Consider the following 23,987-nt stretch of genomic DNA (forward strand, 5'->3'; position numbering starts at 1 on the left):
AAGAACATGAACTAGAGTTATACAGAACATGTTTGTTTTTCATTTTAATTTTCTTTTTTGTTCTTTGGATTTTTGTCAAATAATTTAATTGCAGTTCTTAACGTTCTCATTTTAACAAACAGAATCAGCTTAATGCTGAAATCAATCAAAGTAAGCTCCTCAGGAAACTCCATCCACACAGACATTTTCAATCAGTCTAATGGACAGAAAATATATGTATGTGCATGGTCTGGGTGTCCTGTAAAAATGAGGAAATTGGACAAGTGGAAGGACAAAAGAAGAAGTGTGGGTCTAAAATCTGTTTACAGCAGACGAACATCTAAAATTTGTGTCCGTAAGAAATAAAAAAAACAAAATCCACCAATGACATGACAGAGAACCTGAGAGCTGCATCTGGCCCTTCAGCTGATCCATCATCTGCTGATCCCAAACAAACATACCTGGATAGAAAAACACACAGTGAAACACTATCAGTGGTGGATTGGACTCCCCAGAGCCTGGACCTCAACATGACTGAAGCAGTGTGAGATAAACTAACATGACAGAGAACCAAACAAAAGAACGCTTAAGTCCACAGCGGAGCTTTGAAAGTCCTTCAAGAAATTTGGAGAAACAAGAAGGCTGCCTCAGAGAGTTCAGACTGTGCTGAAGAATAAAGGTGGTCATACCAAGTTTAGACTATCAAACTCATTTTAAAAAGTCTGTGTTTTTTTTTTTCATTTGTATGCCCATGTTTGTCTCACTATGTTTCAATAAAAAGTCACACATATTTCCCATTATCCCAGCAAAATGTAAAGAAGTGCAGGGCAGCTTGAAACATTTGCACAGTAGTGTTGTTAAAGCTATTACTGTTGCAGCACAAAAATGCAAAATTAATTTAAATATGTACATGTTAATATTTTATTTCATACCTTTTTCACTGCCTTCTTTAACTCAGAGGCCTTTGAAGACATGAAAGCTCAGTTATGTGTCGTTGACTCTCTTTAAGTTTTTTTTTACATTCGAGTCTGGAACCAAACACGTGTTCAGGTGCAGGATCAGCTACACAGTCAGCCACTGTAAACTGAATTTGTATCACCATCTGCTGGACACTTGATGTATGAAGACCTGACTCCACAGGCAAATGAGTCTTTGTTGTAGCTGCATCTGTTTAATCTATTGCATTCTGTCATTAAAACTTTATTGATTTAAACAAAAAAAAAGTCCTAATCTGGAAAGAAAGAACTTATGTAAGCGTAAAAAGGAAACATGCAAAATGAAGGGTTTGTCTCTTATGTTTGCTCTTATTCTTGTTATTATTTTCATTTTAATAAAATCTCCTTGCTAATCTTTTCTTATGGCTCTGTTTATGTGTATATTTTGTGTCCTTGTTTTAGTCAGTTCCACTTTTATTTTTGAAACATCTTTATTTGTTTAGCTTCACATCTTTGTATGTAAATATGTTCTCACACAAATAAATAATATGTTATTATTAAATATGTTTAATAACATAAATATGTTCTGCTAACTGTATAAAGAGCTAACATGTCCAAAGTGTCAGGAGTAGTTAGTCATTACAAGAAGTGTTTTTGAACTAAAAATCAAGAATGTGGGATACTGTTTGTCGGTGATTTGGAGAGCCCAGCGCTGCTCTCGACGCAGGGGAAACTAATTCTGTCGAGGAGACCTTCCTTGGCACTTATGCAGGTGAAGCCAGAGGGAAGACATGCTTCTTCATATTTTCTAGTCTTTGGCTTGCAAGGAAGTTTGTTTGGAAACATATTTGGCGATGCGTCATCTCCTGCTTTGCGATTGTGTGGGAGCCCCGTCAAAAACCTGTCCATTATGCTAGCAGTGTCCAAGAGTTCTTTTTTCTTTTCATTTTTTTTCATACAGCAACCCCACTCCACCCCGCAATGGCTCTGCTCCCCCCACTTTGGGAACCTCTGTGCTAACCAATAAATAAATGTAATATCTTTTTATAGGATGTTTATACACTCAGATTCTTTCACTACCTGCTCACTAACAGTAACAACACTATCAGTAGCAGCATAATCAGTTTTCAGGAAAATCACAAAAGTCTTTCTCCACTGATTGAAAGTAAAACAAAAAAATCTTTGGACCTTTGAGAATCTAGAGTCTTATTTTTATAGATAAGTTAACTGAATTTAAACAAAGGCCTGGCAGATGGATCTGCACCACAGTGACCACCAGAGGGAGCTGTTGTGAGATCCCACACAGATGAACATTAGAACAAACTGTCCTGTCAGTAAAGAGAACACTGGAGCACCTTACCAGTTATAAAGCAGCATGCTCCATTTCCCACTTTTTAGGGATTTTCTTCCCAACTTTTTTCAGAAACAGTGCAAAACAAATACAAATAGCTGATGCATTATTGTCCCTCTCATGGTCTTATTTCTAATCCTGCTCAGTCTAAATGAAATTAATAACATCCTCAGCTCGGCCTCCTTTCTTTTAGTCACTGCCATCTTCCCCCACATCATCACAGGTCTCGCTGTCATCTTATAAACCTTCCCTTTCACTCTTGATGCTCTTCTTCTGTCACAAATCACCCCTGACATTCTTCTCCACCCACTCCACTCTGCCTGCATCTCTTCTTCACCTCTCTTGTGCATTGTCTGTTGCTTTGGATGGTTGACCCCAGGTATTTAAAGCTGCCCATGTCACTATACCACACAGCTCACCATTGTTTTGTTGCCCTCGTACATGTTCTGCACCACATTCATATACTTCTCTGCCACTCCTGACTTCAGCACGCACCATCACATTTCCTCTCTTCCTCCCTTCCTTCTCTATACTTCTCCATCACTCTCAAAGCAAACATCACATCTGTAGTGCTCTTTCTCAGCAGGAAGTCATGCTGCTGCTCATTGATCACCACCTGTCTTCTTATTCTAGCATCATCAACGTTCCATTTCTTCATGGTATGGCTCAACAACATTATCCCTCTGTGGTTGCTACAGCTCTGCACATCAACCTTCTTCTTAAAAAACAATACAAGTACATTTTTTCTCCATACCTCAGGTATTCTCTCATTCTCTCCAGGATTGTGTTAAACCATCTAGTTAAAAAAAAAGTCCACCACCCTCTCTCCTACACATTTCCATCAGGTATGTCATCTGGACGACCTTTGCACTCTTCATCCACTCTGTTTACCAGGTCACCTAACCTATTAGTATTCCAGTCTGCTTTCCTCATCTCCCTCCCTATTATTATTAAAAGTAATGTATAACGTATTTAAAAATCAATGCATTAAAACATTCTTATAAATTTTATATACATTTTTTGTACTACTCTTAAAGATTTGGAATGATACATAATTGTTTTGTAATGATGCTTTTAATCTGTCTGCTGTGTTTTCTGTTTCCGCTGGCAGTGAATGCATCATGCGGACATTTTCGAAGCGTCATCCAATCGCTGCTTGGAGGGGCGTGGCTTAATAAACTTAGAGACCCTTGCCCTTGCTGGTTGTGGCACTGTAGTCTCTCATTCATTCAATAAACCCGTTCAGCCTTCATGTTTTCATGTTTCCTTGTTCTGGACACACTGAGACGCTCACACACCTGCTGAAGCCTGAGCTGTTCTGCACGAGACGACGCGCTGTCTGTCGCCTCTCCTCTGCCCTTAAATCCGTCGAAAACCTTTTTTATATAAGTGTTTTAGTTTAGCCCCACGGCTGTGACAGCTGTTATACGTCAGAGACACCGCTTTGATTTCAAATGTGATGCATAAATATTATTAACTTAACTGTCAAATTGTGTATTTGCATATTTTGGTTTTTATTCCGTTGACAGGAGAGAACAAAGAGAAGCTGTCCACATGTCCCCGCTACAGGGCCCCCAGCTCAGCTCCAAATTTCATTGGCTACACTTTTATATCATTCGACCTATCGCGTAGGACTCACTGAGGAAACACTAACATCGGGTTCTGTGATTGGCCTAGACGTTTGGCGCCTCTTGAATCCGCCGCAGCCGTAGTGGGCGGTGAGGCGGAGGAGCAGTTTGAACAGAGTCGCTGTTGCCTAGGCGGAAACATTAAAATCCAAATAACTTTTTACAAGCAGGCTGACACCAAACGGTGCGACTGTCCCTCATAGACGCACAGCTTCTGTGTCCTAACCAGCCTTGGAGCGAAGGAGCCGGTTTGAGTTATTTTATTTGCCGGCTCTGGGTGCGTGAAGCCGGGTGTCGCGCGAACTCGGTCGCTCCCTCCTCCTGAGTTAAACTGCTAGCTAGCCACCGAGCTAACGTTACAGCTAGCCGTAATACGGAGCGAGCTAATCTGCAGCACAAAGGACGACTTTGCCCGTGTTTGTCGCATCGATCCGGATCGCTCCGTTGGATGAGGCCAGAGGCTCGGGTGGAGGTGAGAGAAGCTGTCAGTGTCCGTGGCTGTGTTCACGGGGCTTTTGTTGTGGGCTGCTCTTTGTGCTCTTGGGCGCCTCAATCTTTGTTAACTCGCCAACTGTTAGCTAGCTCGCCGGGGTACCGTGCCAATTCTTGTATCCCCGTAAATATTGACTAGCTTATAAAGAAGCCGTCGTCTTTTTTTTTTTTTTAAATCACTCGGAGGAGGGTAATGATTCCGATGGATCCACCGTCCACTCGTGTTTTGGGACCTTTGTGAGCCTGTTTCTGAGCTAAGGGGAAGCACATTTTGAGGGGAGCCAAACTTGGCACGACATCCGCAAGCTATCGTTAGCTCGAAGCTAGCTCACAGAAAAAGGCTGGTACAGTTTTTTGATGTATAATTTTTAGTACCTCTCATTTAATTTTCTTTCTTTTTTTGTTCAAGCTTTTGAGGGTTTTATTGTGAAACTGGGGCTGAAGGTGGTGTTAAAAGTGAGTGTCACCTTAAGTTAGGAGATTGTCACATTGATAAAAGTAAAAAAGCTTCCCTCTTGTTAGCCTAGAAGCCTTGCGGGGGCGATATTCAACCACTTCCCTCACTATAAAACTCATAACATCGCCTAGATCAGAAGAATAGAAGTTTGTGCTGCTGACACATGACAGGAAGCTCGAGTTTCACCTGTTAGTCAGAAGTCATCTTGAGAGTCATGTGGCAGGTTTTGGGTAGAGCCCGACCTGTGCTGCTGGGTTTGTGAGGGGAGACAAGCTTGTTAGCTTGGTAGGATGGTGGGGTTATTGTGCTGTTTATTTGTAGGTGACAGTGGCTGCTGTTCATCCACAGACTGTACATAAAAGAATGATATACAGTACTGTGATAAATTAACTCCCCCCTTCACAATTTCTCATTTTTTTCCATTTGTCATAGTTACTTATTTCAGATTGTCAATACATTTTTATTGTTAGACAAAAGATAACCTGAGTAAATAGAAAATGCATTTTGTAAATGAATAATAATAATGATAATGATTTAATTTATTAAGAGAAATAAATCTATACAAACCAAGCTGGTCCCTTGTGGAAAAAAAGTAATTGCCCACTAAACCTAAAAACTTGATCTGCAACTCTTGAAGGTCAAATGTTTGCAGTGATTTATTTAAGTCAGGACTTTGACTAGGCCTCTCCAAAACATGCATTTTGGGTTTTTTGAACCATTCATCATCATCATCGTTAATTTGTATAGCACTTTAAAAACACACCCGGTAGACCAAAGTGCTGAACAATACAACAATAAATAATAATAATATAGAAACTTGGCAAGACAATAAAATTAATAAAAATGTCAGTCACCCACAGAGTTAAAAGCCAGAGAATAAAAATAGGTCTTCAATCTGGACTTAAAAACCAGCAGTGATGTAGCCTGTCTAATGTGAAGAGGAAGATTGCTCCAAAGCAACGGGCCACAGCAGAGAACGCCCAGAGGTGGACTTGCTGGTGTGTTGGATCATTGTTCTGCTGCATAAACTAAGTGCCCTTCTCCTCCAGGATTTTCTGATAGAGAGCAGAATTTATGATACCATTAATTATGGCAAGTTGTCCAGGTCCTAAAGCAGCCCCAGACCATCATTAATACTGCCACCTTGTTTGAATATTGATAAGATGTTCTTTTGATGATGTGCCGTTAGTTTGATGACAGATGTAACAGGAATCAAAGTTCTGCTTTTGTCTCATCGGTCCACAGAATATTTTCATGAATTCTGAGCTCACCAGAGACAAGTGAGGCCTGCAGTTCTTTAGATGTTGTTCTGTTTTGTTTTTGTTTTTTTTCCTGTGACAACCTGGATGAGCTGCCAAGTAATTTGGAGTAATTGTGGTAGGCCATGCACTCCTGGGAAAGTTCACTGCTGTTCCAAGTTTTCTCCATTTGTGGATAATGGCTCTTACTGTTTTCATGAGTCCCAAAGAATTAGAAATTTGTATTCCTTTCCAGACTGGTAGATGTCAGTGACTTTGTTTTGCAGCTGTGTCTCTAGACTGTAGCGTGATGTGTTGCTTTTGGAGATCTTTAGCCTACTTTACTTTGACAAACAGGTTCTGTTTAAGTGATTTCTTGACTCAACAGGTCTGGGAGTATTCAGGTTTGGGTGTGGCTAGTGAAAGTGATTGGGACTTTCCAAAAAATGTGATTATTCCCAGTTTGTTCATGACTTAAAAGTGGGGGCAGTTACTTTTTCTGTTCTGAGGTCAGGTAATATGAAATTTGAAATTATTTTTGTAAAACACAGAGTTCACATTCTCTGGAACAAAAAGGGAGAGGAAGCATTCAGTTTGCCATCAGTTCAAAGTCTGCTTCCATGATGATGTGGGGGTCCACTCGTGCCTATGAAACTAGAAATATGAACGCTGAGCCCGGTGCTGAAGTGGCCTGCCTGCAGTCCAGACCTTTCTCACCATAATTCATGCTCAACGTTTGGAGGATAATGAACCAAACAACACAACCAAGACCATCCAGACCTGTTGAGCAGCTAGAATCCTTTGACAGGAATAGGAAAACATTCCTCTCCAGAAAGTCCAGCAGCTACTCTCCTAAATTCTCAGATATTTGCTGGCTGATTAGAAAATAGTTTTATAGCATTGTTGGTGATTTTTTTTCTTCCCTCACATCTGTACAGGAAAACCAAGCACAGTTCACCAATCCCGGTATATCCGTACTAGGGTTGGGCGATATGTAAAAATTTTCCAATCGTCAGTCCAACAATCACTGATGAGCGATATATTCGCGCATGCGTACACTTTTTGATGGGTGTAATCATGCAGGAACTGATTTGTGCGTTTACAACACAGAATACAACGCGGCTTGAACGCGGTCATCACAATTACAATTTTTAACACTCTCAACCCATCTGGAGCGCAGAACGAACAAAATTGGGACAAACTGCCGAAATGTGTTGATGGGGACATTTCAGGGATTTTGACTCAGTCTGGGATCCAGATGGGTTAATTGTTAAGCGCGTTAGTCATGATGACAGCGTGTTAGCACTGACAGCGCAAAAAATATAAAGTCGCCATTTTGGGATTTCTTTGGCTTTAAACAGATGAAAGAGGTAAACCTAAGGATGTAACCAAAGCGGTGTGCTGCAGACGTATAGTGTGAGCAAAGTACTCAAGCACGACTAACTTGCACGAGCATGTACGTGTCCACCATCCGGCTGAGTATGCGGCTATCACCAGCTTCTGCAGCTCCATCAACAAGTATTTGGGTTCACTCTGATTAGGGGGGGATTTGCTCGCAGATGAAAGAGGGTGCTGTTAAAACGGCGCTATTATTTATTTATTTATTGTTTTCCTGTTGACTGCTTGTACTAGCTTCATCATTATTAGCAAACTTACTCATGGGCAAATAAATAAATAAATGGCCCTTGTAAAAACTTGGATCTGGTGCCCACTGAGGCTGAGCCTATCGTCAATAGTCGATATATTCGTCCAATCGTCCAACTCTAATCCGTACTGGATTAAATTGACTCAGTGACAGTCTTTCTCCATTTTGTGCGCAAATCCAACCCTTAAATAAGGTTATAATTACCTGTTTTAGGGAGTCACTGGTTATATGCATTACTGAGACGGTGCCTAATAATCTGTCCACGTTTTAAATACTAATAGGACACAGCAGTGAGTTTACTGTATGAACAGCCCAGCACATTTAACTTGTCCAAAAGGGCTTTAGTTTATCTCTGTTTTTATTTTCTGTGCTGTGAAGGCCGGTGAAATGTGCCAGGCCAGTTCAGTCATCCACATCTCCATGACGGCCGTCTGCCACGTCTAATCTAAAGTGTGAGGTTTGAGTCAGAGACTCAGTTACTGACTGACTGCCGGGCAGCAGATGGATCGACAGACGACTGCTGTCATTCACACACAGTCATTAAAAGAAAGGATGAGAACGAGGACTTGGCAGAGGAGGTGCGAGGAAGTAATCCACCTGTGCTTGAATCTCTCCAGGGTTGAATGGTGACGTGAGATTGAACAGAAGGGATCTGAATGTTGGCAGAGAGGTTTCAGACGTTTGATTTGCAGCCTATCATTTTTACATCAGCTGTTGAAAGAAAGGAAAATCAGGCAGAGGTTGGCTCTGATTGTTGGACTTGAGGTGAAGTTTATTATCTTAACAAATGTATGATTGGTTTGCGTGTCTGGGGGCACCAGATCCAAGTTTGGGTTGTGCCAAGAGGAACATTTTATTCCTAAATTACTAAATTATATAGATAAAGTGTTTTGGCCCTACAGTCCAGTCAAGAAAAGTGTGAAAATGTGAAACATGAAGGTGTCGTGTTCAGGATCCCTAATATCTTCCTGTCTGGCTGCAGGTGAATCATGGTGCTGACTGGGAAGCGTTCGGAGAAAGGCCCCGCCTGCTGGAAGAGGAGGGTAAAGTCTGAGTACATGAGGCTTCGGCAGCTGAAACGCTTCAGACGGGCCGACGAGGTCAAGGTTTGTTTACGCACTCACACACAGACACACACGCACAGCAGCGTTCATGCTGCAGCTATTAAGAGAAGTTGGGTTAGGGTCTGTTTGACTATACTTTTTTTTTTTTTTTTTTTTAAGAGCACTAGCTGAGGTTGTTTTGCCGTTTTGGGTTAAAGAACAGATTTATTTATATACCCAAAGTTTTTAATCATGAAAGTGGAAACAAGAAGTGTCCCACGGTGTTTGGGCCGGTGATTGCTTTGACTGATTAGACCAGCCGGGGCTGTAAACTTTGTGATTGGGTCTCTGAGAGTTGTCCTATAAATGCTGTTAAAATGGAGAAGAGATGGTTATCAGGAGTCTGATGGATGACGGTGCTTTTGTCTCACTACGTAATGTTTTCAGTACTTCAAGTTGTTTTCACAGCAGCAGTTTCTCACAGATTTAGGTCTCGTTAGTTGTGGGTTAGTGGGGTTATGGCAGCGCTCCTGCAACTTCTTTCTGTCAGAAATTAAAATTAAAGCTGATCCAAATGAAAGTTTACATAACTAAAGGTCCATATAAAGGCTTCGGCACGTGCTGTTTATTTGCTAAAATGGTCACCTGGCTCACCTGCACAGGTACGATCTCTGCGTGTGGTAACACTGAGGGAGAGTGAAGCTGACAAATAAGGCTCTGTGTTTTGTTCTGTGCATTGATATAAATTTCCTTTAACTCTCGCAGAGCATGTTCAACAGCAACCGTCAGAAAATCATGGAGCGAACTGACATTTTGAACCAGGAGTGGAAAACCCGGCGAATCCAGCCCGTTCACATCATGACGTCGGTCAGCTCCTTACGAGGGACTCGAGAGGTGAGCGGTTGATACTGATATCAAAAATAAAAATACTCTGAAGGCTCTGAGGGAGGTGTCCTGACTGTAACGCACGGTTCCTCTGCAGTGCACCGTGGAGAGCGGCTTCTCTGAGTTCCCTCGACAGGTCATCCCCCTGAAGACTCTGAACGCCGTGGCCTCGGTCCCGGTCATGTACTCCTGGTCGCCGCTACAGCAAAACTTCATGGTGCGTACAAAGCTTTAAAAGCTGCATTTTGTAAACAGCTGAGATTGGGTATCAGTACAGTATACTACAGTCACAGGTGATTGAGACAGTTTTAACTAAAGCTGTGTGTGACGTTTGTTCTGGGTTTCCTCCTGCAGGTGGAGGATGAGACGGTGCTCCATAACATTCCCTACATGGGAGACGAGATCCTCGACCAGGACGGGACTTTCATTGAAGAGCTCATCAAGAACTATGATGGCAAAGTCCATGGAGACAGAGGTGAGGGTCAGTGGGGATAGGAGCAAATGGTTTGAGAGCCAAAATAGTAATTAATGAAACTTCACCTTCAGTCTGAAGGCAGCAAAAACAGTTACTGAAATGTGACCAATAAGCTGATGGATCAAAGCGCTTTGTTTGTGGATCTTAATGTAAAGAGCAGAAAAATGGTTTAAAAATGACTGTTTTGTCAAACTTTTTGTGCAAACAAAGAACAAGACAATCATTTCAAGTCGTACATGAACACAGTAGCCTCTAACTATTCTTTATTTTGTGTTGTGATTGCATTTTTTGACTGCTCATTTGCAGGATCTAGACCTAGCATGGCAACAGGAAAAACAATTTGAAATGTAGGCGTGTCTCCTCTCTGTTAGCATATACGCTGCTTCCATAAACATATCGGTCATTTCGTTGAAGTATGCAAAGTGTCTGTCAGGATGGATGTTTGGCTTCTGGAGCCTTGTTAGCATTAGCCACCTTCTTCCTGAGAGCTCGACCTGCTGGAAACATACGATGGATTTTTCTGGCAATACTTTTCATTTCTTCAGGTAGTTGGTCATCTGTACCATGTGTTAGCTGTGGTTTGTTAAACTGCGTGCACAGACGATGGATTTTTTTTCCTTTCTTCCTTTTCGTAGCAACTCATTTCCCTATGGAAATGAGTTGCTACCAAGAATTGGTGCAGAAAATAACTATTTTATCCATAACATTTTGTGCCACTGCTCTGAGGAACAAAGTTTTTTTGCATGTTTTGGAATCAACATTTTAGTTTGGATTCAGACTCGAAACAAATGTGCTGCTCAGAGTTTTCTGTTAAGCAAAACTGAATTCAGGAAGTCTAGTTTGCGTAATTAACTTTTTCCACAATTACATACTGTAATCAGTTTTGGTTGTTTTCCATTATGATTGAGTATCACTTAATGTGACAGATCGTTATAGCAACGCAGCTGAAAGTCCTGTGCTGCTCGGTGCTTGCATGGCTTCTAGTCAAACTCAGGCTCCTGTGTGTGGGCGTGCTCTAAAGTTTCTGAAAGTGAGATTTCTGAGTATTTGGGATAAAAAAAACTAGCAGAGATTAAAAGTTTTATCAAAACTCTGCACAGCAGTTTGTAATGTGAGAGCTGATGCAGCACAGCTGTTTACTGTCCTCCCTCAACATCTGAGAAAAACTGTAAAACCAGGAATGTGAACATGCTCATGTGGTTGGTCAGTACGGTGTCTCATCAGGAAAACAGTGGGATGAATACTTGCGTTGTATGTTTGTTTGTTCTACAGTGTCGTCTCAGTAGAAAGAGAAACGGCTCCTCTGCTGCTCTGTAAAACTATTTATCCTGTGTGTTGTGTTTTGCAGAGTGTGGCTTCATCAACGACGAGATCTTCGTGGAGTTGGTCAACGCTCTGGCACAGTACAGTGACAACGAGGATGATGACGAGGAGGAAGAGCAGGACTTTAAAGTGGACAAGATGGACATGTGTGATGGCAAAGAGCACCCAGAGGACCCCCGCAAGGACGGGCTTGTTAACAATGAGAGTAAGTCCTGAGATGTTGGAGATGTACTGCAGTTAGAAACGTGTAATAACCAATGAAGGTGAATGAAGACATGTTTGATCTGCAGTAAGGGGGTGGCATTCAGGGGGAAGCTACACTCTGGTCCAGCTCACACTGACAGTTTTGTGTCCTGATGGAAAGCGTGTGTGTGTGTTGTCTCCAGGCCGAACCAACAATGACACCAGCAAGAAGTTTCCCTCTGACAAGATTTTTGAGGCCATCTCCTCCATGTTCCCCGACAAGGGCTCCCCCGAGGAGCTCAAAGAAAAGTCAGTGGGTTTGTTTGTGTGCAAGTGAGTCAGTGCTGTGACGATAACAGAAGAACTCATTCTAATATGTGTAATGAAAGAAGGTCAAAGAATTTATCCATAAACATAAAAAGTACCTGATTTCAAGTTGGTCTCCTCTCGAGAGATTTCAGGAAGTCCTGTTTTGGCGCTTTGGTCAAATGGGACGAGGCGATGATCTTAAAGGAAGTATCACAGCAGGTGATCTCACTGGTGTTTGGAACTCAAAGTCCAGTTAGTTTGAGTGCTGCATGTTGTGTCACTGGAGAAGATGAATCCAGTCATTGCTCAGATGGACTCAGGCGTGATGTTGTCGTAGTGTGGTTGTTAATTTTGCCAGAACGTCAGATGTGTGCTTCCTACAGCCACGGCTGTCTCATGTGTGAGCTAAAGAGGACACACACACAGAGATGAGTGCTAATGTTGAGACAAACTGATGATGGCGTGCATCATTAAGGGCGACACAACATCAGGACAGGTCTGATTTTAGACTGTTTATGTCATGGAAGCCTTTCAGGACCACTTTGATTCATTCTGTAAATACACACACAGACAATAATGATCTGCTTCGGTTTTTTTCTCAAGATTTTAAATCAGCAATACTGATGTTAATCAGGATGATCCAGTATTTAAAATAACTGTTTAGCTGATGGTCTGTTCCATATTTTCTGTTTGTTTACTTGATTGTTGTTTATTTACTGTTCATGCCTGAGCAAACAGACTTTTTAATTATAAAAAGATTAACCTGTTCTTAAGTGTTTAAAGTGTTGATTACAAAATATAAAATATATACAAAATATAAGAGCAGCTGTTAGTCTTATATGTACTTTAAAGTATTTGTACAATACTAAACTGCAGATTTGACTTAATTTCAATTTAATACTTCAAGACCTACCACAGAACCAAGTCCACCAGAGCTTATATTATATTTTTACATGCTGTAGTGTCATTTGTGGGAGTATTTCAACTTGCTATACCTCAGTACAACCATTATAATGAAATTTTAATAATATGGTTGCACTAAGTCCACAGCAACTACAAAAATAGCCAAAAAGTGCAATAAACTACAAAAAATTGAAAATCATTTTTACTTTTTTTTTTTTTAACACATATTTCTTGTTAGAGAAAATGTTGCAATGCAAATGCAAAAAAGTTGTACAAAATAGTTTCCAACCACAGGAAATGTATTTTGAGTGTCTTCATAGTTTTATTTTTGAGATGCACCAATTTTTATATACTGCAGGAAAAGGGAAATTTAATGTAATAAGGCAAATTTGCAAAAAAAAAAAAAAAACGCAGCATGTGCATCAAAATAAACTATTTCCAGAAATGTAATTTGCATTCTAAGCATCCCAGAAACTATACAGAAAATCACCAGTATAGGCCTGAAGGGGAAAAACTACGTTTCCCACAAAATATGATGTCACTTCCGGTTTTGGCAGGTTTATGACAGACATCAGATAGTTTGTGCTGATGTCTTTTCCAATGTGGGAAGTGCTGTTAACAGCTGATCAGATCAGCAAAGCGTGTTTCTGGAATATTATGTTTTTGTTGATGCAAATGCTTTTTACGCAATTTTTGCAAAGCTATATGTGGAAGGGAACTGTGACCTAGGACAAGCTGATGGCATAAGTTGTAAGTACAACTCCTCCGGTTTCATATGCAAAACCATTATTACGTTAATTTGGATCAGTTCATAAATATAAAATCATTTTTCAGACTTCATAAAGAGAAACACGTGAACCTCATGCATGTGTTAACTGTAACATTGGTGCACAGACTGGAGTCAGTTTCTGTTGTTTTGACCCACTTGGTACTAAACCAGAATATTTAGTGGATGCAGTTTGACTCACAGCTCCTCTGTTGTTGTGACAGCAAATCTCACAAAGTGTGTGTGTGTTGTACTGCATTCATCAGGGTCTCTGCAGAGCTGTGGAGTACTGTAATAAACTTAATATCAAGATCTGTTCATGTTAAATGTTATAGGAGGAGACTGGTGGACAGTTTAAATCTGCTGTTGTTTTTTTATGGATTTATATCTTTAACCTCACAGACTTTAGTTCTTGTGGGTGTGACGCTCTTAAATCCATTGTTACACAACACCAGGTGTTTCCTGTTTACGTTCAGGTCTCTGTTGTGAGACAGTGTTACAGCTCAGAGCAGCTTTGCAGTAACAAACTGATGAGGATGTTTTAACCTGATAAATCAGTGACGCGTGCGTGTTTGTCTCACTGCGTTCATCTGACTTGAAGTAAATTTGATCTCCCTCGTGTGCGTGTTTGTATTCTCAGGTACAAGGAGCTGACTGAGCAGCAGCTGCCCGGCGCTCTGCCGCCCGAATGCACGCCGAACATCGACGGTCCGAACGCTCGCTCCGTGCAGCGCGAGCAGAGCCTGCACTCCTTCCACACTCTGTTCTGCAGACGATGCTTCAAATACGACTGCTTCCTCCACCGTTAGTACACAATAAATACACTTCACAACAGTTCCTGGTTATACAAGCTGGACTGCTACCTCAGAGATCTGTTTAACTGTCACTGTGTGATGTACTCACTGAAGTGGTCACATCAGCCGGCAGAGTGACGTTAGGCGTTATTTATCACATCTGCAGGTCACCTTCCATCAGTACTCCTCAAACTTTCTCTGATATGTTCCCATCTGAAAACCAAGAAGTTCACTCTGTTCCCCAAAAGTTATCAAACATTATCTTTGGAGTTTTAATGAAATAAAAACTTTACATAACTCATAGTCCAGCCAGCCGACACGACGCCTCTAAACTGTGCAGTGAGGTCGACATTTCTTATTTTATTTATTTAAACTTGATTTTAGTCTGTGCTGTTTTCATAGTTTGAAGTGTTTACTTGTCACATATTTTTTGATGGTTTCAGTATCGGTTTTATTATTATCATTATTTTTATTAGGAGTAATAAAAATAATATGATGATGGATATTATTTGCTATCAAATTAATAGAAAAATTACCAAACCTATAGTAACTGTTCACAGACCTAATGTAAGAGGTTGAAAGTCTTTTTCCCATAGTTATATAAAATATTCCTTTAGACATTTAGTTTTAAGTTTAGTCCTGTTTTAAGAATCTTAGGTATAAAAATGTCCCCGAGCTTCCCCGAAGCTTCACATTAAAAATCTGACAGTACTAAAATAACATGTGGTAATGATTCCTTTAGTTTGATCGTGTTAGTAAAGTAAATAATAAAACATCACATCCTAAAAAGCATCAGACTCTGCTCGACTCTGTGCTGATGTTATAAACACTGTTCGACACGTCATGTGATCGACGCTGAAACACAAGCAGCTTTTTTTGATATTGGCACAAACCTGAGTTTGTTTTTGTTGGCAGTGATCGCATCATATAAAATCTTTAAAGGTCAGAGTCTTTGATTGTTTGAAAGATGAGGCTCCGGCACAGTTTTAAGAGGCTGTAAGCGGCTCCTAGAAGCACTCATCTGTCTCGTGTCTCTTTTAGCTTTCCATGCAACTCCGAACACGTACAAGCGGAAGAACTTGGAGAACCTGGTGGACAAAACCCCGTGTGGCGTTGACTGCTACATGGACCTGGTGCAGGCGAGTCACCGCTTTTCTTTTTAGCTGAAACAGAATCTACAAAGTTATAAAATATATTAACACTGTTCCTGTTGCTTCCTCAGGACGGCGTGATGAGGGAGTACGCCACAGGCGTGGGAACCGAGAGGGCAAAGACGCCCTCCAAGCGTAACGGGGGCCGGCGCCGCGGTCGGCTGCCCAACAGCAACAGTAACAGCCGGCCCAGCACCCCCACGGTGTCCTCTGAAACCAAAGACACGGACAGCGACCGCGAGGGCAGCAAAGAGGACGAGCGAGACAACGACAAAGACGACGAGGACAAGAAGGACGAGACCACCAGCAGCTCAGGTGCAGACCGGCGGTTATTACAGATGTAGAAGTTTTATGATAACAGGGTTACAGACGTCCGTCTGCAGAGTCTCTGTTTGTCCATCAAACCTAACAGGAACGTTTCTGCCTGGGTTCAGAGCAGCGATGACCTCAGAGATTAGAGTCAATGAATCTGCTGCATCAGCAGTTCTGTTTATTTTCATGAAGTTATTAATAACCTGACATCACATCTCCTCCCTCGCCGTCATAATTACAGCTCTGATGGGACATTAAGACTTCTGTTCATGTCCCTTATTGTCCTTATTTAGACCTTTGAAAGAATTGACAGCAGAATTTAACCTCTAACACTCGAGCACACAGAGACAGCAGACTCCATCCAGAGAACCTCAAACTTGATCTCTCAGGAATTCTTTTTCCTGGGAAGTTAAAGTTATTTCCTCTGAGGAGGCCGATTCCCAAACAGCAGGCACATTCATTTGATACTAATTTAGGACTTTGGATAAATAAAAACCACCAGCTGGAGTGATCTCTGTTTCTGAGCCCCTTTTAAACAAAGACTGTAACATTGCTTCTTCATCAAGACTTTAAGACTGTGATTAGACCAGACTGTAGAAGAGATCCTCGTGCTCCTGTGGAGCTCTTTGAGTCGAGCATCTCTTCATCCGTGCAGTAACCTGCACCGTGCCTGCGGTTCACTGATGAGAGGCTGAACGCTGGAGCGATGCTCTTGTTACCAGCTGGGTCTTCCCCTCTGCATGCAGCCCCCTTGTTGTGGGACGTTTGTTTGACAGCACAGATCACAGATGATTGTTTGCACTTCAAAGCTGCTGCAGATAAAGTCACAAACACTCAATGTGAACAGCAGATGTAACGACAATAACGGCCTGGAGTTTATACAACGTTATGAGGCTCTCACTCTTTTCCTTCCTTCCTGTCGTCACTGCACAAACTAGTTTGCAAGCAAAGCAACAGGCAGCAGCAGTAAATCTTCATACAGTAAAGGCAGAATGGCACACGTGGTCATGTGACGCTTGTACTTCATTCATATTTGTGCACTGAGACATTTGAAGTTATTTAAATTTAGGCTGATTTGACCAGGAGTCACTGTGACATCATTGTTTGTAATAAGAAGCCTTGTTTTCATTTATGGTGTTATCTAAAGATTCCAACTTATTTCTCTTGGCAGTCAAACTTCCTCCTTTAGGTTGTTCAGAATTAGGTTGCACTCCTCGGCTGTTTATCTTAGATTCCTCGGAAATGTTTGTCCTTCTGAGGAAATTTAAGCGAGCTCAGTTTCAGCCATGAGACCATCACGCTCCTTGTTTTATGACACAAACCTTTACCACTGCTGTCTGTTAGACCCTTCCCTGAAAGTAGGACCCTCGTTTATGACTTACACCTGTCAAGATCCTCACTTTAGTCCTGGTTCCTTGAGGCAAAATGCAAGTTTATGTTCTGCTGCGTTGGAAACGTCCTCAGTGTTGATTTGATGTGTGTGCAGAGGGAAACTCGCGGTGTCAGACTCCAGTGAAGATGAAGCTGTCCAGTGAGGCTGAAGCGGTGGAGTGGAGCGGGGCTGAAGCGTCTCTCTTCAGGGTCCTCATCGGGACATACTACGACAACTACTGCGCCATCGCGCGGCTTATAGGCACCAAGACCTGCAGACAGGTGATCCGCCGGGTCATCACACTCACCGCCGTCTGTTTCAGTTCGTCTTAACTGACCCTGGCTTCACGATGACGCTCGGTCTAACACGCCATCTTTACCGGGTCCTGCAGGTTTACGAGTTCAGGGTCAAGGAGTCGGCCATCATTGCTCGCGCTCCCGCTGAAGACGAGGACACGCCACCGAGGAAGAAGAAGAGGAAGCACAGACTGTGGGCTACTCACTGCCGCAAGATCCAGCTGAAGAAAGGTCAGAGGTCACAGCAGCACAAAAGTTTACAAGCAGATATAAAGACACATTATATCTGCTGACACGTCTGTGCCCGAGTCCTGAGATCAAGTCAAACAGGAAGTACTTTAGTCCTGCATTCTTTATAATTGTCAGCAGGGGGCGCCATGTTACCTGTGCAGAAGCATAAACATTTTCCTAATTGCTACTTTTTGTCATGTTTGGTCCCTTTAAAAGGAGAAATTATTCATTAAATGATTATAAGAAATATTTGTTTTTGTTTTATGGTGTTCCCAAATAAAGAGGTGGCACAAAGAAAATCAGACAGCTGGAGTTTGTTGGTGAAAGGTTGGACAGAAAAGGTTTAAACCAAAGGAAGATGGAAGGATTTTGCATCAACAGACTGGAAGCAAAGCTTGGGCATTGATGCTGTTCAGAAAAATCAAATAACTCGCTCTGTTCTTAAACGCCACATCTGACCTCTTACAGATGGCTCATCCAATCACGTGTATAACTACCAGCCATGTGACCACCCCCGGCAGCCCTGTGACTCCTCGTGTCCCTGCGTCACCGCTCAAAACTTCTGTGAGAAGTTCTGCCAGTGCAGCTCAGAGTGTAAGAACTTTTATTTTGAGAAACTAAGTAACCAATCTTCTTTGAATGTGTTTTCACTGGTTTGTTTTTCCTGATTACAGGTCAGAACCGCTTCCCGGGCTGCCGCTGCAAAGCTCAGTGTAACACCAAGCAGTGCCCCTGCTACCTGGCAGTGAGGGAGTGCGACCCCGACCTCTGCCTGACCTGTGGCGCCGCCGACCACTGGGACAGCAAGAACGTGTCCTGCAAGAACTGCTCCATCCAGAGAGGTGCCAAGAAGGTAACACATGCAGCTTTAAATCATTGTTCACCAAAACCAAAAAATTTTATTCTGAAATCTAACGCTCTAAAAGCGCCGTCTGGTCTGTTCCCGTCCCTCAGCACCTCCTGCTCGCTCCGTCAGACGTGGCCGGCTGGGGCATCTTCATCAAAGAGCCGGTGCAGAAGAACGAGTTCATTTCAGAGTACTGTGGAGAGGTACGGCTGATTGATGGTGGTCGTTTAACCTGCTTTTTTTTAGAACTGGTTAAAAGTTCTGAGGGTGAAGAATCTTTGATGTGATGCTGTGATTCTCAGTGTGGCCTCTGGTGGGCTGTGGCGGTACTGCAGGAGGGCTCCCAGAGGCCATTTACATCATTGCTTTATGATTTACCTGCATAAAGGAAAGTTTGGTGTCTCCAGAGGAAAACGGTGTCCTGTTTTGTCTTATTTATTTTTTAACGTTGTAATGTATTTTTGGGTGACTTCATTTACTAAAGCACAGTCGCGCTCACCGTTGTGTGGAGCCATCTCCCAAAGGACCATGCACATGCTGGAGTCACAGCTGATTAAATGTCCTCACAGCTGCGCATGTTCAGTCCTGGTTAAATGTCCAACACTTTCTGTTGCAGATCATCTCTCAGGACGAAGCCGACCGCAGAGGGAAAGTCTACGACAAATACATGTGCAGCTTCCTGTTCAACCTGAACAACGGTAAAGCACAGCACGGATAAATATATCTGATGTTATTCCTGAGGGTTTTTTTTCTTTATTTTACTACATTCAGCTCAAACACGCAGTAAACACGTCTGATCTGCTGAATAAATGAATTCTTAAACTTTTATTTTTGAAGATTAAAGTCAGAAATGCTCTCTTCCTTCCAGACTTTGTTGTTGATGCCACGAGGAAAGGCAACAAGATTCGCTTCGCCAACCACTCGGTGAACCCAAACTGCTATGCAAAAGGTACGAAGATCAGGTCGCGTGAGCTTCCTGCTGGTTTCTGCCTCTCTGTGGTAACTCTGCTTCTGCTCTCTGCAGTGATGATGGTGAACGGCGATCACAGGATCGGGATCTTTGCCAAGAGAGCCATCCAGACCGGAGAGGAGCTCTTCTTCGACTACAGGTCAGTGACGAACATGAAATGCAAGAAAAAGTCAAATCACTGACTGAGAAAGACTCCTGAGGTTTTATCTGAGTGACGGTGGAGACGAGGCTGTGATGATCATGTGATCATCGCTTTTTTAGAGAAACTCTGCATTAAAGTACAGTTTTACTGTGTTTGTGGTAAAACAGATCAGGGCCACATGGAGGTCCCAGCTGCAGAACAGCTCGGGTTAATGTTTCACAGTACTTTAAACACGCCTTCATTTACATACATCACCTACAGTCAGTGTCTCACACTCGGAGCTCGTGCTTCGTGTTGTACTTTAAATGTCTTTCAGACTTTTTCAGACTAAAGAAACTTTTTATTGGAGGATTTCTTTAGTGTGGATTCTCATACAGACGTAGCTTTTGGTCTGTGTGCAAAGAAGGTTCTCCGTCATCCAGGTCAGGCCAGTCTTAAACTCTTAAGTCAAAGTCATTAAGGGTCACGTGATGACTCTGGATCGCCTCCAAGAGGTCAGGATGTTGAATAACCACGAGTACCGTCAGCTTTTAGATGAGAAGTTTAGCTGCTTCAACTCGAGTCCTAAAACTTTTCTTGGCCTGGCTTTTTTTGAAAACGTGTGTGCATACTAAGATTATGAAAACCAGTCACACCAGTTAAAAAAAAAACAGTTTTTCTGCTTTTGTGTCTTATTAGCATCAGTTTGTAAGAACAAGGAAAACATTTTAAAGGTTTGTTTCCTGTTCCTCAGGTACAGCCAGGCCGACGCTCTGAAGTACGTCGGGATCGAGCGGGAGATGGAGATCGCCTGACCGGGACTTCCTGTGTTTTTCAGCGACACAAAGGCCTTACACACACAAACAAACAAACAAAAAAACCACACCCTCACTTTCAGGAAACTCAGACGATTTGTCACAACGCCACAAAAGCTTCAGGAAAAACAACCCGGGGATATTTGAAGCTGATTTTTGTCGTTGTTGTTGTTGTTTTTGAGAAACTTTTCATGTTTTCTATCTTATCCTTTGATTTGTCGACAAATCTTCCTCTTTGGATTCATAAATCTTCCCTCTGCTGAAAGCGCACCGACAAAAAATATATAAATATCTCTTATCTGTCTTATCTTTGAGTAAAAATGTTCTGCAGCGAGAGGAGAAAAAAGCCCGACTGTGTTTTTAAAAGTTGTCAGTTCAAGCTTCAGGGACCAAAATCCTCCACCAGCCACTTTCACACCGCCGACCAGACTGTTTGTACTCCTCGTGTGTGTGCATGTGTGTGTGCTGAACCTGTCGCTCACTCCTCAGTGCCGCTTCACTGTCTGTCTGTAAATCTGGAGGTCGTTCACGAAGCAGCGTCACACTGAAACCAGCTCTGACTGTAAAAAACAAAGTCAATAAACAACAGGAATATTTTAAGAATAAAAGAAGCTGTACGTTAAAGATGGACATGGCTTTAGTCAAGCTGACTGCTGGGTCTGTTATCAGGCTGCAGGTGTACAGACAGATAACTGCTGGCTAACAGTTACTGCTAACAGCACAAACGGAGCTCAGAGGCTCAGATTAGCAGTTAGCGTTTAACACAGGTGAGTGTGGAGTGGGGCATGTAACTCATTCTCACTGGTTTCACTGGTCTGATGTTGGGAAATGCTCAGATCAGATGTCACCCTCCAGGAGAGATGAGTCAGTCCTGCTGTGATCTCCACTCGAGGCTCCAAAAGTGAGTCGGTCCTTTTGTTTAACTCGCCTGTTTGGATTTTCTTTAGGGTTAAAATTTGGGGGTTTGGCTTATTTAGCAGGTGAGCGTGTATTTGAAGTTTCTCACCTGGACCTCTGGATCATGTTTGTGTGTTTTGGAGCTTTTCTAATGCAGTTAAAACATCTTTCTGTGGCTGAACTGAAGATATTGGTGCTCTTGGCATTAATTAGCAGGTATCTGTCTTAAGCGCAGGTTTGAGTCGGGGCTCAAAATACCTGCCACACTGCTGGACACACCCACTGCAGTATTCTCCTGAACAGCAGGTGTCGCTACTCTGACAAAACCTCCCAGTCGTGCTCTCAAATCCTCAGCCTGTCCCTCACAGTACTGATGTATTTTCAATATGATGATTAAAAACTGACAACTGTTTATTCGTGTCCTTAACCTGCTGCTGGTGTAGCGACACCTGTCGTCCAGGACAACACCTCGGCGACTTCCTGCACTGTGGCAAGCATAGATTGGTGTGGCTTTGTGGTGCTGCGGTGGCGTGCAAAGCGACCACTGTGGACGGTGTACTGACTGTGTCACAGCCGGGCTCTCCATCAGGGGTCGATCTGGTGCTAACACATTCATTTTGTCAAAGGGAACAAAACTAACGAGCCGAAACAAACACGGATCACTGGTGCGTCGCCACGCTGTAGACCGAGGGACTCGAACTCATTTAAAGTCCAGATTGTCCCACTTTGTTCAGATTCAGACGTTTATGTGCATGTTTACTAAACCAGTCGGTGATAAAAGTGATGGGACGCCTTTCTGTAAAGCTGACGTCTCCACATTAAAACCAACGTCTACGCGCTGCCTTCAGAAACGACTGTACAGAAAAACAAAAACGGGCAGTTCTGATATTTAATGTTTGATCTGTAGAGAAAAACAGGATTTCTTTGTAGTTCAGTGGTTTGTGTGTTAGTTACTTTAGTGTAAGTAATGAAAAGGCCGTGGGTGAGATCTTCATCAGGAGGCCGATGAACTGATGAAGATTCAGGTGAAACTGATAGTTTAGGCTCTCGTGATGTGATCCATCCCTACAGATGTCCTGCAGCGTGTCGTAGAGTCGCTCTTGTGGTTTTTCTTGTGCTGAATTTGCTCCAAACTAATCCCCGGCCTCGTTTTCTATCAAAGTCTCCGATTCCTCTGGCAGTGTGACTCCGACACATCGCGACATGGAACACGCGGTTCGGCGTCGACCTCGAGCTGGACGTGACTCTGCTTTGTGACGCCGCCTCTGCTTCAGGTGCTTACGTGAAAACTAAGCCAGCACGCTTTCCTTCAGCCGGACACTCGACCGCAGCCGCCGGGCCAGCCTTTCAAATCTAGGCGGAGACTCAGTTTAACGTCCGAGTGCTTTTTGACTCGACCAAACTGCTCACGTCTGTCCGCCTGGTCGGGTTTCCCAGCATCCTCAGCAGCGTGCTGAGATTCATCTAATCAGGAAACGGGTCTTTTTGTTTTTTCTATTTGACTTACGCACATTTAATCAAAGTTTTCCCAGCATCCTCTCTGCCTCCTTTGAAGCCTTTTACGTCAGTCAGAGACAGTTTTCTATCTTATGTATACCACCTTTAACTTAAAGATTTCATCACAGCGCTAACGAGCCGTCAGTGTTTTTGTTGTTTCGAGTTGAAGCTGAGTTCAGCCACAGTCTGAGACCTCTGGTTTAATTCATCTCGGTTTGATTCTGTCGGGCAGGTTTGTTGACCTGTAGCAAAAGATCAAATTCATATTTACAACTTATAAAAAAATGACTGAAAGCTGAAAAACTCTCCTTCCTCTGCACTCTCCCTGGTCATTCCTCCTCCTCTTCCTCCACAATGTGAATCTTCTCTTGTGGGAATTCTGGTGCTCGGAAAGACCCCAAAGTCTGACCAACTCGTAGCAATACCAGCCTCCCTCCTCCTCCACCTTCCTTTTCTGCACCTGTAATTTATTACAAACGTCACAGAGACCGAAGTGTCGTCTGTAGTCGTCGGGAGACTTCAGGGCCTCTGAAACCTGGTGCTTCACTCGCAGGTTCCCACGTCGATCTGTGCAGGAACCTTTTGTGTTTTTTACTTTTACTGCTGATCCAGATGTTTGTAGCAGCTGCTTTCTAATCAATGAACAGATGTGTAAAGGCTGCTGTGACTGGAGGGCTGAGGAGCGTCTCTGAACACGGAGGAGATTGGGCAGCAGTGCTCCTCGGCCCTCCCCGAACTGAAAGCTGCAGGTGTATTTTCTTTTCTTCTTCCTGTCAGCAGGACCACGTCTCTCCTCTGATCACACAGGTGCTGATTTTTGTAATGTTTACAGGGATTTTTGTTGTTCAAAGTGTTGCAGATTAAAATATTATAAACTGTTCCCAGTGTCAGGTTTTTTTGTTTGTTTGTTTTTAGGTTATGTGACGTTTCAGCATTCTATTATCACTCTTTAGTGTAAAGAAACATAGCTGAACATTAAACCTATAAAAGCACTGATGAACAGCCTGAGATAATAAACATGGCACGCGTTCATAGTTTATTTTGATATTATTGGAGTAAACCAGGCAGTTAA

The 23,987-nt window shown here is 42.6% G+C and overlaps 1 protein-coding gene across 2 annotated transcripts; it reads left to right on the forward strand.

The window, feature by feature from the left end:
• Positions 1–3,957: 3,957 nt before the first annotated feature.
• Positions 3,958–23,795, forward strand: ezh2 (enhancer of zeste 2 polycomb repressive complex 2 subunit). 2 transcript variants are annotated; one of them, XM_031751351.2, is made up of 19 exons: positions 3,958–4,365; positions 8,708–8,831; positions 9,534–9,662; positions 9,751–9,870; positions 10,008–10,128; positions 11,477–11,656; positions 11,838–11,943; positions 14,253–14,416; positions 15,448–15,545; positions 15,629–15,872; positions 17,356–17,522; positions 17,633–17,768; positions 18,237–18,362; positions 18,443–18,621; positions 18,723–18,818; positions 19,232–19,313; positions 19,484–19,564; positions 19,640–19,724; positions 20,461–23,795. In XM_031751351.2, exons 2-19 carry the CDS (start codon positions 8,715–8,717, stop codon positions 20,519–20,521), a joined length of 2,292 nt encoding a protein of 763 aa, XP_031607211.1. In that variant the 5' UTR covers positions 3,958–4,365; positions 8,708–8,714; the 3' UTR covers positions 20,522–23,795. The 2 variants fall into 2 exon arrangements, with proteins under 2 accessions (XP_031607211.1, XP_039473353.1); XM_039617419.1 differs by lacking the exon at positions 3,958–4,365 and adding an exon at positions 4,502–4,725.
• The last annotated feature ends 192 nt before the right edge of the window (positions 23,796–23,987 follow it).

Source organism: Oreochromis aureus, linkage group 9, assembly GCF_013358895.1.
Source record: "Oreochromis aureus strain Israel breed Guangdong linkage group 9, ZZ_aureus, whole genome shotgun sequence".
Lineage (NCBI taxonomy): Eukaryota > Metazoa > Chordata > Actinopteri > Cichliformes > Cichlidae > Oreochromis > Oreochromis aureus.

Coding starts and splice junctions, on each gene's coding strand:
- ezh2 (XM_031751351.2), top strand. CDS start 8,715: ATGGTGCTGACTGGGAAGCGTTCGGAGAAAGGCCCCGCCTGCTGGAAG. Junction 8,832..9,533: donor GACGGGCCGACGAGGTCAAG/GTTTGTTTACGC, acceptor TAACTCTCGCAG/AGCATGTTCAACAGCAACCG. Junction 19,725..20,460: donor GAGCTCTTCTTCGACTACAG/GTCAGTGACGAA, acceptor CCTGTTCCTCAG/GTACAGCCAGGCCGACGCTC.